The following is a 13,653-nucleotide window of genomic DNA, read 5'->3' on the forward strand; positions in this document are numbered from 1 at the left end:
CATCTTCCATATTCTTCTATATATATTCATTCTATATATATTCATTCTTTCTATATATATTCATTCATTCTATATATATTCAATATATATATTCTTCTATTTTTTTCATGGTTATTCTTCCATATTCCATATTCTTCTATATATTTGGATCATTTAGTGCCCCCCGCCCAAAAAAAAAAAACCATCCTGTTGGCATTTTAATGAGGTTGTCTCGAATTTACTGGTTAACTTGGGGAGAACTGAAGTTCTCCTGAATAGAGACTTCCTGTACTAAAGCAAGCTATGTCTCTCCATTTATACATATCTCCTTTTTATGCCCCTTTATAAAGTTTTGTAGCTTCCTTCACATAGGTCCCACTAATACTCAGTTTCTAAAAGCGATCTTCAGGGAAATTGCTATTTCCAGTGAGGTCAAAGCATGGAACACACTCAGTTCAGTATCAAAGATGGGCCCTTAAGTGCTGTGGAAACCACTCCATCCCATCTCCTCTTAACTCTGGGTCTACACCAGGAGGTAGCTTCCCTCCTGGAAGATGAAATGTGCCAATCAGTTAATCAGTGGGTAATTGATGGCACTGATTGCATGCCCAGTATAGGGCACAGACCCCCTCTTCAAGGCGCTTTGACGCTGCCTGAGCAGACAAGGGGCACATCCCTTAAGAATGGCGTCCCATATTAATCTATGTGCTGCAGACTCTGTTCTGATGAGAAATAAAGAAGAGGCCTAGAGCAGTCGGGGAAGGTTCCAGGAAGGAGATGGGAACTGAACTGGGTGTTGACACGTGGTTACCACTTAAAGAAAGAAAGAAAAGGAAGGAAGCAAGGTATAAGCAAGGGAATCACTCCACAACCATTTATTCAGCACCTTCTATGAATCTGAAACTGGCATAGGCACGTGAAGAAGAGGTTATATGCTCAACAAATGTTTTTACACATTCACTATAAGGCAAGCTCAGTGTTAGGTGCTAGAGAAACCAAGATGAGTAAGATAGACCCTGGCCTTGAGGATCTTGTAAATAAGGGAGATGGACTCTCAGCTAAGTCCAACAATTGTTATGATAGGAATCTGTGCAGCAAATAGCAAAGACTCTTAATCTGGTGATGGTGCACCTCCTGGGTACCCATGGATGGGATTCAGTGGGTCTGTGAGCCCCTCAAATTAGATGGTGCTAAGTTATCTGCATAACCAGCATTGGCAGGTTAAGAACCACTGGAGTAGAGTGACATAAAACTCTTGGTTTCTAGATCCTGGCATCTTAATGGCCAGATAAAATATATGTAAGACACCATGACAAATAACAAGTAAACAATTCTAGACTTCCCCCACCCCAGAGGTGTTCTAAGAGTTCAGAGGCAATGCCCAGACTTGGACCAGGCAGATTTGGGTCTGAATCCCAGCTCTGCCATTTATGGCTGTGTGACCTTGGGTGAATTCCATTCCCTTGGAGACTTGATTTCCACATCTGTCATTGAGAAATGAGAATTAGACAACCCACCTCTCCTCCTGCCTGTTGGGAGGGTGAAATTAGGTAAGGTGTGCAGGTCACCTGGATCTTAGCAGGTCTTCATGGACCGTTCATTCCCTCCTCATGCTTTTACACTTCCAAGGAAGCCACGTAGGGTGGGCTGTGTTTGTGTGTAGGAGGAATCTGAGCCAGGCCTGGAAAGGATGGAGAGGAGGAGGGGAGAGCAGAAGGCATCTCAGACCAGTGGACAGTGTGAATAAAGGGAAAGGAGCCAGAAAAGTCAACTCATGTTGTGAAGATTCGATCCATTGCAGCCAAGTTGAGAAGGCCTTAAATTCCAGGCTCAGCAGTTTGAACTTTATCCTATAAACTATAGGAGCAGCGCGCTAGAGGGTTTGGGCCAAGAGTGTCAACCTCATGGTGAGGTGGCTTTCAGCCCAGCCGCTGCTCATCCATGAATCCCAAGATACCCAGGAAAACAATTTTAAAAGGAAAATTGTAACATGAGCTAAAGCAATGCTTTTCACCCCGGGACCTGGTTAAAAAAGCAGATCCTGATTCATTGGATCACTGAGGTTCTGCATTTCTAACATGCACCCAGGTGATATGGAGGCTGTTTATCCATGAACCTCACTTTGAGTAGCTAGGGGCTAACATATTTCAGTTTTATTATTTGTATTACGATTATCATTCCTGTAACACATGTTGGCTGAGTGCCTGTCATGTGTCAGGCACTGTGCTAGGCCCTAGGGAAAGAGAAAAATCAGACATGAACTCTCTTTTCTAGAAGCTCACAGTCTAATCAGAAGAGATGAGGCATAGCCCTCAGCAACTGTAATTCAAGGTAGAAAGTGATAAATGCCATATTTGGGGGTTCAGATAAAGTGCTTTGACAATTCAGCAAAGAGAGAGATTGTTCCCAGTTGAGGGAGAAATTGCCTGGTGCTTAAGGATATGAATAGAAGCTTCTTTTTCTTATTATTGAACAGTGAGTAAGAACCCAGACTTCGAAGTTGGATTTTAATCCTTACTAGACAGGTGACTTTGTTAATCTCTTAAACCTCAGTTGCTTCATCTGTAAAATGAGATACAGTAATAGCAATGCTCCTGGAAGGATTGCATGAGCAAATGTGTGTAAAATATAGTACCTGATAACCGGTTCCTAGGTCATTGTAAATGGTGGCTCTGGTGACTATTATTGTCTCGTTTGCTTTAAAACTTAGCATGGGTCTGTTGGCCCCAAAGCTATTGTATTTGTTGGACAACTTTATGATCTCATTCCAGGGTTAAGTGGCAAATAAAAATGGAAAACCTCAAAGGGAATTTCCAAATCCAAGGAAACCTCCTTTATAAAACTAGTGCTGAAAGATTAGCAGCTATTCAAATTTTTTGAGTTTTTATTGCGCCAAACTCTTTCAGCTGGGGAGACTTGGCTTGGCTGTAGGTGTAGCTAAGTGCTCCTCATAGGAGCCATGTTGAAAAGGAGTTCCACTCAATTTACAAGTTGATCAAAATGGTTTTACCACCCACTGGCTCCCCTGAGGTCATCAGCTTGTCTGATTCTGTGAAATAGGGTCAAATCAAATCTATAATCCTAGAGTCTCAGAATGTCAGTGCCCGGGGGCATGTTACAAGCCACCCAGCCCCTGCTGGATGCTTTAGGTCCCCATGTCCTGGGGCATCTCCAAGGCCACCTGTTGGTCATTCCTCCAACCACTGTTTAATGAAGGCCTTGGACAAGTGCCACCTCCACCTGCATCTCCAGTTCTTCATCTGGAAAGTAGGGATAATCCCACTACTCACAGGCTACTGCAGGAATTAAATGAAATAGAGTCTAGGGAAGTTGGCCGACACATCACAAGGACCCAATAAGCACCGTATCTTTTGGGTTACTTCTTATTTTTTAAATAATATTCATTGGATTTTTCCCAATTACAAAATAATTCAAGTTTATGGAGAGAATTTTGGAAAACACCGAAAAGCACACAGAGGGGAAATTCACCCATGATTCTACCACCCAAGCATAAACACTGTAGACGTCTCCTTCCACGTGTATCCTTCAGTCCTTTATCCATATCCACATGCATATTTTGTCTCCCCATGTACTATCTTGGTGGTGATTGACAGCTTCTGTCAAAGGCGGCCTGCATTCAAATTCTAACTCTATCACCCACTGGCTCTGTGACATCCAGCGACTTACCTTCCATTCCCCAGAGTGTAATGGTCATGGCCTCCAGGGGGCGCACGCAGGTTGGCCACCGTCACCTAGAAGTGCTGTAGACGACCGTGTGGAATGGCGCCCCCTAGCGCTACGCCGGGCACAGCCATGCTGGGCTGCTTGGGAACATAGGCGGAAAGCACCGGAGATTAAGCATTTCCTCAGTGACTGGCACAGAGTAAGAGCTTGTCAAATGGTAGCCACTACTCCACAAACGCACCCTGTGGTTTTGAAGACTGGAGGCTCACAGAGGGTTGAGACCTTGTGTTCACTGCTCTGATTTGTTGAATGGCATTTTAACGGTGACCCACTGGGACCACATCCAGCCAAGAAATACTTCTCCCCAAGTAGATCCCCTCAGCCTTGGCTTTTGAGCCTTACACTTCCAATCCCTCTAAATCGCCCTTGCCCTCAGGCAGGCAAAACCCAAGTGGCATGGGTGGGCTCACTGCACCATCTGCTAAACTCTCAGAGGTACCCCCCACCCCCAGCTCCACCTCCTACACTCCCCACCCAGGTAGAAGTGTTCCAATGACATGTTGTCCCATTGGATCTGCTTAAAAGGCCTCAGTAGGAGCCACAACGTTTCCCGGGCTGCTCCTAGACCTCTGCTCAAATTCACTAGGGATTTGAGCTAGTGTGCAGGATAGCTTGAAATGACAGCTAGAGGGGCGCCTGGGTGGCTCAGTCGTTAAGCATCTGCCTTCAGCTCGGGTCATGATCCCGGGGTCCTGGGATCGAGCCCCGCATCGGGCTCCCTGCTCGGTGGGAAGTCTGCTTCTCCCTCTCCCACTCCCCCCTGCTTGTGTTCCCTCTCTCACTGTGTCTCTCTGTCAAATAAATAAATAAAATCTTTAAAAAAAAAGAAAGAAAGAAAGAAATGACAGCTAGAGATGGCACAAGAAACTGAATCACATACTCAGTAGATCAGTCGGTCATTGAGCAAATATTTATTCAGCAGCTACCACGTGCTCCGGGCTGGGTTCTCCCGTGAGAAAATTTTTCCCTGTTCACTTTTCCCTCAATCCCTTGAGTTCCTCAAAGTGGAATTCCTCTTAGTTTAGCAAGTAGTTAATACCCCGCAACCCCAGCTAATCTCCCTTTTTGAAAAAGAGAGCAGGCCTCAGGCCCACCACTGTCTGGAGCAATCCAGAGATACTAATATCATTTTTTTCATCTTTTTTTTCTCTACTATGACATTCTATTTATAACAAGTGGTGCCAATTAAAAAATAGTGACAGAAAGCTTCCTAAAAAATGTTTAGTTTAGACACCAAAAATTAGTTGATCTAAAGAAAAGCATTGAGTAACTGGTGCTGAGGGGGCTCCAGACTTGAGACAGTTTCTTTCCCAGAAAAACGAGTGAACACTGCATGCAATTTCAGCATGTTTGAGAACCATAGGGTGCCCATCCTCGGGTCTGTGTTGGACAGAGCATAGGGTGGGAGTCCCCACACCCAGGCAGCACAGGAGATCCTGTGCTCTTTGCCACATTCCTCATCTTTGCAGCAGTAATACTGCGTTAACAACAGTGTGGGCAGTAATAGTAGTGGCTGTGTTTGAAGCCGTCAGAATAGTTGTACTTATTGGGTGCTTTTGACATGCCTGGCACTTACCGAGCCCAAGTTCATCTCCTCCACACAGAAAAGAACTATCACTGTCCCCATTTTCCAGGAATCTGAGCCTCACTGAGCTCAAGTAGCTTCTCCAGAGTCAGCACTTGAACCCAGATCTACCTCCTTAAGACGTCTGAACAGGTCCCTAACCACTGACCTGCACGTTTGTTGAATCAACGTTTGTTGAATCAAATGAATGATGCTTGAACATGTTCTGGCAGTCGCTCTGCTAGTCACCAGCTGAGTGACCTTGAGCAAGACCCTCACCCTCACTGAGCTTCTGTTAAGGAAGTTTTCCTGGCCCTGTCAAGCCAGGATTCTAAGATGCAGGGCAAGGAACATCACAGCATTTCATGAGCAAGAGAAGTGGAGCTAGGCTCAAGGACATGCACTACGAGCTGGTGGCCTTGTCAGAAAGGCTGACACAGCCCTGACCTAAAGCAGAGAGAGCAGGCTTCCTGGAACCGCATTTCCTTGCTTCCCTCTCTTCACGGCTTTTTGGGTCCCCAAAGGTCTGTTTGGGTGCCCAGGAGAAAAGATCCCTGTCACTGATCCTCTTTCACGCCGAAGAGGCTCAGCACCTTCCCTAATTAGCTACGGCTTCTTGGCGGCATCCGGACCACCCGGTGTAGCAAACAAGACCCCTCGGACCAGTGGCTTCTGTGCAGCTGGGGGGAGGGGCAGAGAGAAGGGGCAGAAATATGCTTGGAATCCGAGAGGCCGCTCGTCTAGCCCTTGACACACACTGCCCCCCTGTGGTGGGTCTAGAGAAGAGGGCACGTCCCAGCAAGGATGGGCAGGGCTTCCATCTCTGGCTTCATGGAGAGAACCCAGATCAAACCAGTCAACTAAAGGAGGGAAAGTGAGGCCCAGAAAGGGAAAGCAACTCATTCAGAATGATACATCGAGTTACCAAACATAGGTCCCACCTATAGACTTCCTGTAATTAGATTTCCAGCCCAATCGGTGATTGACAAGAATAAGAATTATTTGGTTGGGGTGCTTGGGTGGAGCAGTCAGTTAAGCATTTGACTCTTGGTTTTGGCTCAGGTCGTGATCTCAGGCTCATGAGATGGAGCCGCAAGTCCAGCTCCGCTCTAAGTGCGGAGACTCCGTCAGATTCTCTCTCCCTCTCCCTCTGCCCCTCCCACTCGTGCTCTCTCTTTCTCTCCCTCACAAAAATATATAAATAAATCTAAAAAAAAAAAAGAATTATTTGGTTAATTAGCATTAATGCAAAGTTGATTGGGTGGCAGGCTCCTGGTACCCTGAGTGCTAATAAGGACTTTACATGTTTTATCTTCTTAATTCTCAAAATAACCCAGAGGCATTGTACCATTATTAGCCCCATTTTACTGATGAGAAAACTGAGACTTAGGGACACTGTAAAAACCTGCCCAAGGTCACTTGGCTGCTGGTGAGACAGCCTGGATTCTATCCTAAGGAGTCCAATTCTAATAAGGAAAGAGACTCCCTATCAGAGGTCACTGAGGGTTTGCTCAGGGTGGGCATGTAATACTGGGGTCTGCAGGAGGACAAAATAAAACAGAATGCAAAGGGAACAAGAGGGCAAAGTCATTATTCAGCTTTCAGACAAGTGAGGATTAAAGACTGACCAAAGCCAGAGTTGCAGATGTGGAGAGAAAATATCACAATCATACACAGCCAATGGGAAGGTGAATTGGTATAACTAGCTCAGAAGGCGATTTGGCTAGCTGTCAGCACTTAAATGTGCCACTGACTCAGTGGTTCCTCATGGAGGAGTAGATCCTACAGAAACACTCAAACACACAAAAAGCAAAACGCATAAGGCTTTTCATTACTACAGTTTGTAACAGCCAAAATTGGAAATCACTACTTGACTATCATTAGAAAAGAATTAAGGTTGGAGAACGTTAAACTAGTATATATCCAGACCATAGGATGTAATGTTCTGATGTGGGGAAATGTTTTATATACATATACATGTGCATAAATTAAATATAAATAATATATATATTTAAATTAAATATAAATAAATTTTTTTTTCAGATTTATTTATTCACTTTAGAGAGAGAGAGTATGTGAGCGCATGGGAGGGAGGGGCAGAGGGAGAGGGAGAGAAAATCCCAAGCCGACTCTGCGCTGAACTCAGAGCCTGACGTGGGTCTGGATCTCACAACCCTGAGATCACCACCTGAGCTGAAACCAAGAGTCAGACACTTAACCGACTAGGCCACCCAGACACCCCTGTCTTATACATATTCTAAGTGAAGAAAGAAATTTGGGGAAAGGTACGTGTATGACCCCATTAAAAAAAAAAATCTAAAAGGATAAAAATAAAACTGTGAACTCTGGTCCTCTATCTGAATGGAGAAGAATTTTTAATTTATATTATATAGAATTTTTTTTGTAATGTAATTTTTTAAAAATCAGTATGTATCACTCTTTATTTTAAGTAAATGAGGTGGTTGCTATATTTTTTTTTTAAGATTTCATTTTTAAGTAATCTCTACACCCAATGTGGGGCTCAAACTTACAACTCTAAGATCAAGAATCGCATGCTCTACCGACTGAGCTAGCAAGGCACCCCAAGTGAGGTTTTTTAATAGACTATTTTTTAGAGCAGTTTTATATTCACACCCAAATTGACAGGAAGGTCCTGAGATTTCCCTCACACCCGCTGCCCTCACACATGCACAGCCTCTGCCATTATCACCAGCCCCTACCAGAGAAGTTCATTTGCTACAATGGATGAACCTCACGACACATCATTGTCACCCAAAGTCCATAGTTTACATTAGAGCTCACTCTTGGTGTTACACATGCTATGGGTTTGGACAAATGTATAATGACATGTATCTGCCATTATAACATCATAGAGAGTAGTTTCACTGCTCTAAAAATCCTGTGCTCCCTCTATTCACCTCTCCATCTGTTATTTTTGTAATAAAAATATACAAATCTGGAGAGGGAAAGAAAAGAAATGAAGAGGTAGTCCTTGCCCAGAAGGAATTTAAAGTCTGAGTGGTGAGCGAGGACTCAGCCAGCCCTGGGATGGCTTTACAACTTTAACAGGCAAACAGTAAAATAACAGAATAAGATGTGATTGTGTATCTTCTGTGGAATACAGAATGAAGAAGTCAATGTGAGTTGGGAGGGGCTCATCAGAGCAGAGTTCCTGGAGAAGACTCCTGACTGGGCCAGGATATAAAGTATTTTTAGAAAATGGCCACTATTTATTATTTATTATCCCCGTGTCAAGTATTTTATATGGACATTTTCCTGTGTCCAAAATAACCCTATGGAACAGATACTATTTCCAATTTATGGGTGAGAATATGGAGGCCAATTAACTTTTCTAAAGTCAATAGCCAGTACACCAAAAAAGGGGACTCAAAACTAGGTCTGAGTGATCCCACACCCTGTATTCAAGCCACAGGATCACATTGCCTAAGTCGGCAGAAGGGTGACACAGGTAGGCAAAGAATGGAATGCAGAGAATGTCCGTCTCAGAAGACCTAGTAGCTCAGGGAGCCCAAACTCACAATATGGCTATAAATAAATGCTATGAAAAAAGTCAGCATCATCCCCTTACTTTTGGCTGAATACTTCTCAGAGCCATAGTCCTTGAAGAATACTTTGTAAGAAAATAAAGGCAAAGATCCAGCCCGTCTTTATCCTTGATAAGGGGTTTCCAGTATGAGGGAGGTGAAGAAGAACCAGAAAGAAATGCCACGTGGGCGTAGGAGGACAGAGTAACATTTATGCCGCTATCGTGATGTCACAGGTATTCTGTTGCAATGACCTGTTAACACATCTGCCTCCCCACTGGTCTGTGGGCTGCCCAGGGCCGGAGGCCACACCCCAAGTCATCTCTGGATCCCTGCAGCTTGGCCTCATGCCCGGCACTTAGCAGGAACTCCGTATTTATGGAATGAATGAATGAGCAAACGGATAGATGTATAAATATGGAAATAGCTACTACTCTCATATGTTGGTGTCCCGATCCATAAAATGAGACCGACAATAGTACATGCATCAAAGGATTATTGTGATAATTAAATGGGCTGATGGTATGAAGGTTTAGCACAAGCCCTGTACAGAGCACACACACAATATAAACAGTGGGTCTGAAGAATATCAGCCATTGGCATTATTGTTGTTAGTGTATCCTTTAAAAGAGCCAGTCCCTAAGGATGTATCCCCATTAAGCCATTTATATTTTACTGTCAAATTCAATGGGGTTGGCAAGCAAAGTTACGAGTTTGTTTTCAGCAAGCTGTCCTACTCTTGATCTCCTCACTGCCGCATGACTATCTGTGCATCCCCAGCCCTGGACCCTACGTGTCCTCATTAGGGCGGTGTGCCTGCCTGGGTACACGCTCCATTAGCATTTACCCTCCAGGGTAATGCACAAGGTTTCCTAGCTTTTCCACCTTCTCTCCACTTCTCCCAAAATTTATTCTCCAGTTTTGAATCTGTCAAGACCAGTGCATATGCCCTTCAGACTCAGTGACAGAAACCAGAACATCCCCATGGACAGAGACAACTCATCTGGTCATGGGTACTAAGTGTTCACATGCCAAATGTGCACTTCAGCCGGAGCCTTCCATACAGCGTCTTAATCCAAAGGAGTATCTGGGAGGGGGGGATGAAAACCTAATGGGGCCGGCCTTGTCACAGATCAGACCACAAAGTGGCGCCCTCATCTGCCTCCCCAAAGCAAACCAAGAATCTAGCCCACTCCCACGTTTCCTCAACTGATTCAGGTTGCTTGGCTGGCTCAGTCGGTACAGCATGCGCTTCTTGATCTCAGGGTTGTGAGTTTGAGCCCCACGTTGGGTGCAGAGATTACTTAAAGAAACTTAAAAAAAAAGAAAAGAAAAGAAAAGAATCAGTACCTGTATAATTAGCACTTACATTCATGTATGGGTAGCCCTCTTTCCTTTTTTTTTTTTTTTTAAGAGTTTATTTAGAGGAGGCAGGAGTAGAGGGAGAAGGAGAGAGAGAGACTCTCAAGCAGACTCCACGCTGAGCATGGAGCCCAGCGTGGGGCTTGATCTCAAGATCCTGAGATCGTGACCTGAGCCGAAATCAAGAGTCGGACACTTCATCAACTGAGTCACCCAGGCATCCCTGGATAATCCTCTTTCTAAGTTTAAACCCTTGCCTGGCTTAACCCTGCACCAGGAGCCCAGGGACATGGTTTGAAGTAACAAAAAAGGAAGGAAGGAAGGAAAGAAGGAAGGGAGGGAAAGGAGGGAGGAAGAGAGGAAGAGAGGAAGGAAGGAAGGTCCTATAAAGTATAATTGCATTTATCAAAACATTTAAAGATATATATACAACAGGAAAAAAAATCTGAAGGTATATGCACCAAATGTGATCTCTCTGCATTGCGGGGTTGTGTGTGCTTTCAAAATATTTTTTTTTCTTTTTGCTTTTTTGTATTTTCTCATTTTTCCACAAAGGGTATTATAAATAGCATTTTAAAATCATATTTTGTGGGCGCCTGGGTGGCTCGGTTGTTAAGCATCTGCCTCCGGCTCAGGTCATGATCCCGGGGTCCTGGGATGGAGCCCCGCATTGGGCTCCCTGCTCAGCAGGAAGCCTGCTTCTCCCTCTCCCTCTCCCCCTCCTGTGCTCTCTCTCTCTCACTGTGTCTCTCTCTGTCAAATAAATAAATAAAATCTTTTAAAAGAAAATAAATAAATAAATAAAAATAAACAAAAACATATTTTGTATTCAAACAGAATTTAGTTTAAATCCCAGCTATACTACCAACATGCCGTGTAACCTGGGGCAAGTCATTTACTCTCTCCAAGTCTTAGTTGCCTTGCATTTAAAATGGAAATTGTTTTTAATTTAATATTGCCATAAAATATTTTTAGCTCTGAAATTGAGGGGTGAGTTAATCATGTTTCTCCATCATAGCACCTCATTGTATTTTATTGATTTATTTCCTTTTATTTCCATTTCCCTCTGCCTACACCCTTAGGCAACTATTTTGTGTTTGACATTATTTGAAGTTTTTTTGCAAAATGTGTGTGGTTTTTGGTGTGTTACTTAAATAGTATTATGTTGTAAATCTCCATTCTGTTTCCTATTTGTTCATAAAGAATGATGTTTTTAAGATCTTTCCATAGAGCTATATGCACATGCCACCCAGGGCTCTAAGTGCGACACAGTGGCCGTGCTAGGCATCTACCCCACTCTACTTTTCCATAATTCCCAGTGAGGGACACCTAGGTTCTCGCCAACTCTCTGTCACCATAAGCAGCACAGCTCTGAATATACTCACGCATGTCCCCTTATGGACCTGTGCGAAAGTTCTTTGAGATCTATGCCCTGGAGCAGAACTGCGGGGTCAAGAAGTCTGTATATATAATTAATGAGACCAAGTGGGGCCAGAGTCTCCAGTACCACTTCACAGCCTGTGCCCCCACCAGCCGTGCAGAAGGCTCCCCCCTGTCCCCACAACCCTACCTACATCTAGCACTCTCCAGCTTTCTGATTTTTGCCAGCCTAACAGATACGTTGTATCTCTTTGTGGTTTTCACTGTAATTTATTTGACTCCCTAATATTTTGAGCATCTTGGTCTATGTTCATTAGCCCTGAGGTTTCCTGTTTTGTAAATTGCCCGTTCATTTTCTTTGCCCACATTTCTACTGGGAATGCTCTTTTTCTTGTTGATTTGCAGGAGTTCCTTATATATTCTAAACATCGATGCCTTTGACTGTCTTAAACATTGGAAATATCTTCTCGCATCCTTGCCTCATAGTTTATCTTTTTGAAGTGTTAAGTCGTCTTTCTTTCACCCCCTAGATCAAAAAGATCGTCCTTTACGTTGTCTTCTTTTACCTTTAAAGTTTTACCTTTCACATTTAGGTCTTTAATACCTCTCATATTCACTATGGAAATAAATCGGCGTCTGCTTCAAGGCCTTTCTGTAGGACAAAATAATATAGCTAAGCGCCTAGCACAATGCTTCCGACCTAAGAGCTGTGCGAACGCAGGTGATGCTGATTATCGCTGGGGTAGAAAGTGGTAAGCGCTGCCCCGGGAAATCGAGAGAAATGGGAGCTTAGGTGCTGGCTAGCTAGACCAGGAAAGGTTTTAGGGGTGAAGCGGAAGTCATCGAGGTTGGCCCTAAAAAGGAATGTCGGATTCGCTCGCTGTGAGATGGAAAGGCGAGCACTCCGGGCAGAGAAGGTGGCCCGGGCAGAGCCGTGGCGGCGGGGGTGCCGCGCGTTGGCGGCGTTTAGGCGGAGCACGCGGAGGAGAGGGCCCGACTACTCACGACCTGCTGTCTGTCTTTCTGCCCCCGTGCCCACCCCCCCCCCTCCCCGCTGCAGGCTCCCTGTTCTCCACCCTGAAGCCCCCCGACGCCGTGTTCAAGGTGGTGTTCTGGCTGGGCTACTTCAACAGCTGCCTCAACCCCATCATCTACCCGTGCTCCAGCAAGGAGTTCAAGCGCGCCTTCGTGCGCATCCTCGGGTGCCAGTGCCGCGGCCGCCGCCGCCGCCGCCGTCGCCGTCGCCGTCGTCTGGGCGGCTGCGCCTACACCTACCGGCCGTGGACGCGCGGCGGCTCGCTGGAGCGCTCGCAGTCGCGCAAGGACTCGCTGGACGACAGCGGCAGCTGCCTGAGCGGCAGCCAGCGGACCCTGCCCTCGGCCTCGCCGAGCCCGGGCTACCTGGGCCGCGGCGCGCCGCCGTCTGTCGAGCTGTGCGCCTTCCCCGAGTGGAAAGCGCCCGGCGCGCTCCTGAGCCTGCCCGCGCCCGAGCCCCCCGGCCGTCGCGGCCGCCACGACTCGGGCCCGCTCTTCACCTTCAAGCTCCTGGCGGAGCCCCAGAGCCCCGGGGACGACGGCGGCGCCAGCAACGGCGGCTGCGAGGCCGCGACCGACGTGGCCAACGGGCAGCCGGGCTTCAAAACCAACATGCCCCTGGCGCCCGCGCAGTTTTAGGGTCCCCCCCCCCAGAGGTGGGGAGGAAACCATCGTGGGGGGGAGGGCGGGCGGGCGGAGGGGGGGAGGGGACGTCGGCGCCGGGAGACCCGGGCCCGGGGTGGGGGCGGGCCCGGGGGGGGAGGGGGGCGGGGAGAGGGGCAGCTGCTTTTCTGGCAGGGGCATGGGTGCCAGGTACAGCGCGGAGAGCTGGGCCGAGCATGCTGAGAGCCTGGGGGACCCGACGCCGGCCGGGATTTCCGTCTCTCTCTCTCTCTGTACATATCCAAACGAGTCCCTTGTACATGTATTTAACCGTGGGTACACGTGCGTGTGTCTGTGCGGTGTCCGTGTGGTCTGCATGTGTGCATGTGTGGGGCCGCCCGCGCGGGGCCAGAGCGAGTGTGCGCCCGGGAGGCAGCGGGG

General features: G+C 46.5%; 1 protein-coding gene across 1 annotated transcript in view; it reads left to right on the forward strand.

The window, feature by feature from the left end:
• ADRA1B (adrenoceptor alpha 1B) overlaps positions 1-13,248 on the forward strand; it is a 48,580-nt gene extending 35,332 nt beyond the window's left edge. Inside the window, exon 2 of the mRNA XM_032403638.1 lies at positions 12,635-13,248. Coding sequence (XP_032259529.1) covers positions 12,635-13,248 — 614 coding nt within the window. The remainder of the gene's footprint in view (positions 1-12,634) is intronic.
• The last annotated feature ends 405 nt before the right edge of the window (positions 13,249-13,653 follow it).

Source organism: Phoca vitulina, unplaced genomic scaffold (assembly GCF_004348235.1).
Source record: "Phoca vitulina isolate PV1807 unplaced genomic scaffold, GSC_HSeal_1.0 scaffold6, whole genome shotgun sequence".
NCBI lineage: Eukaryota > Metazoa > Chordata > Mammalia > Carnivora > Phocidae > Phoca > Phoca vitulina.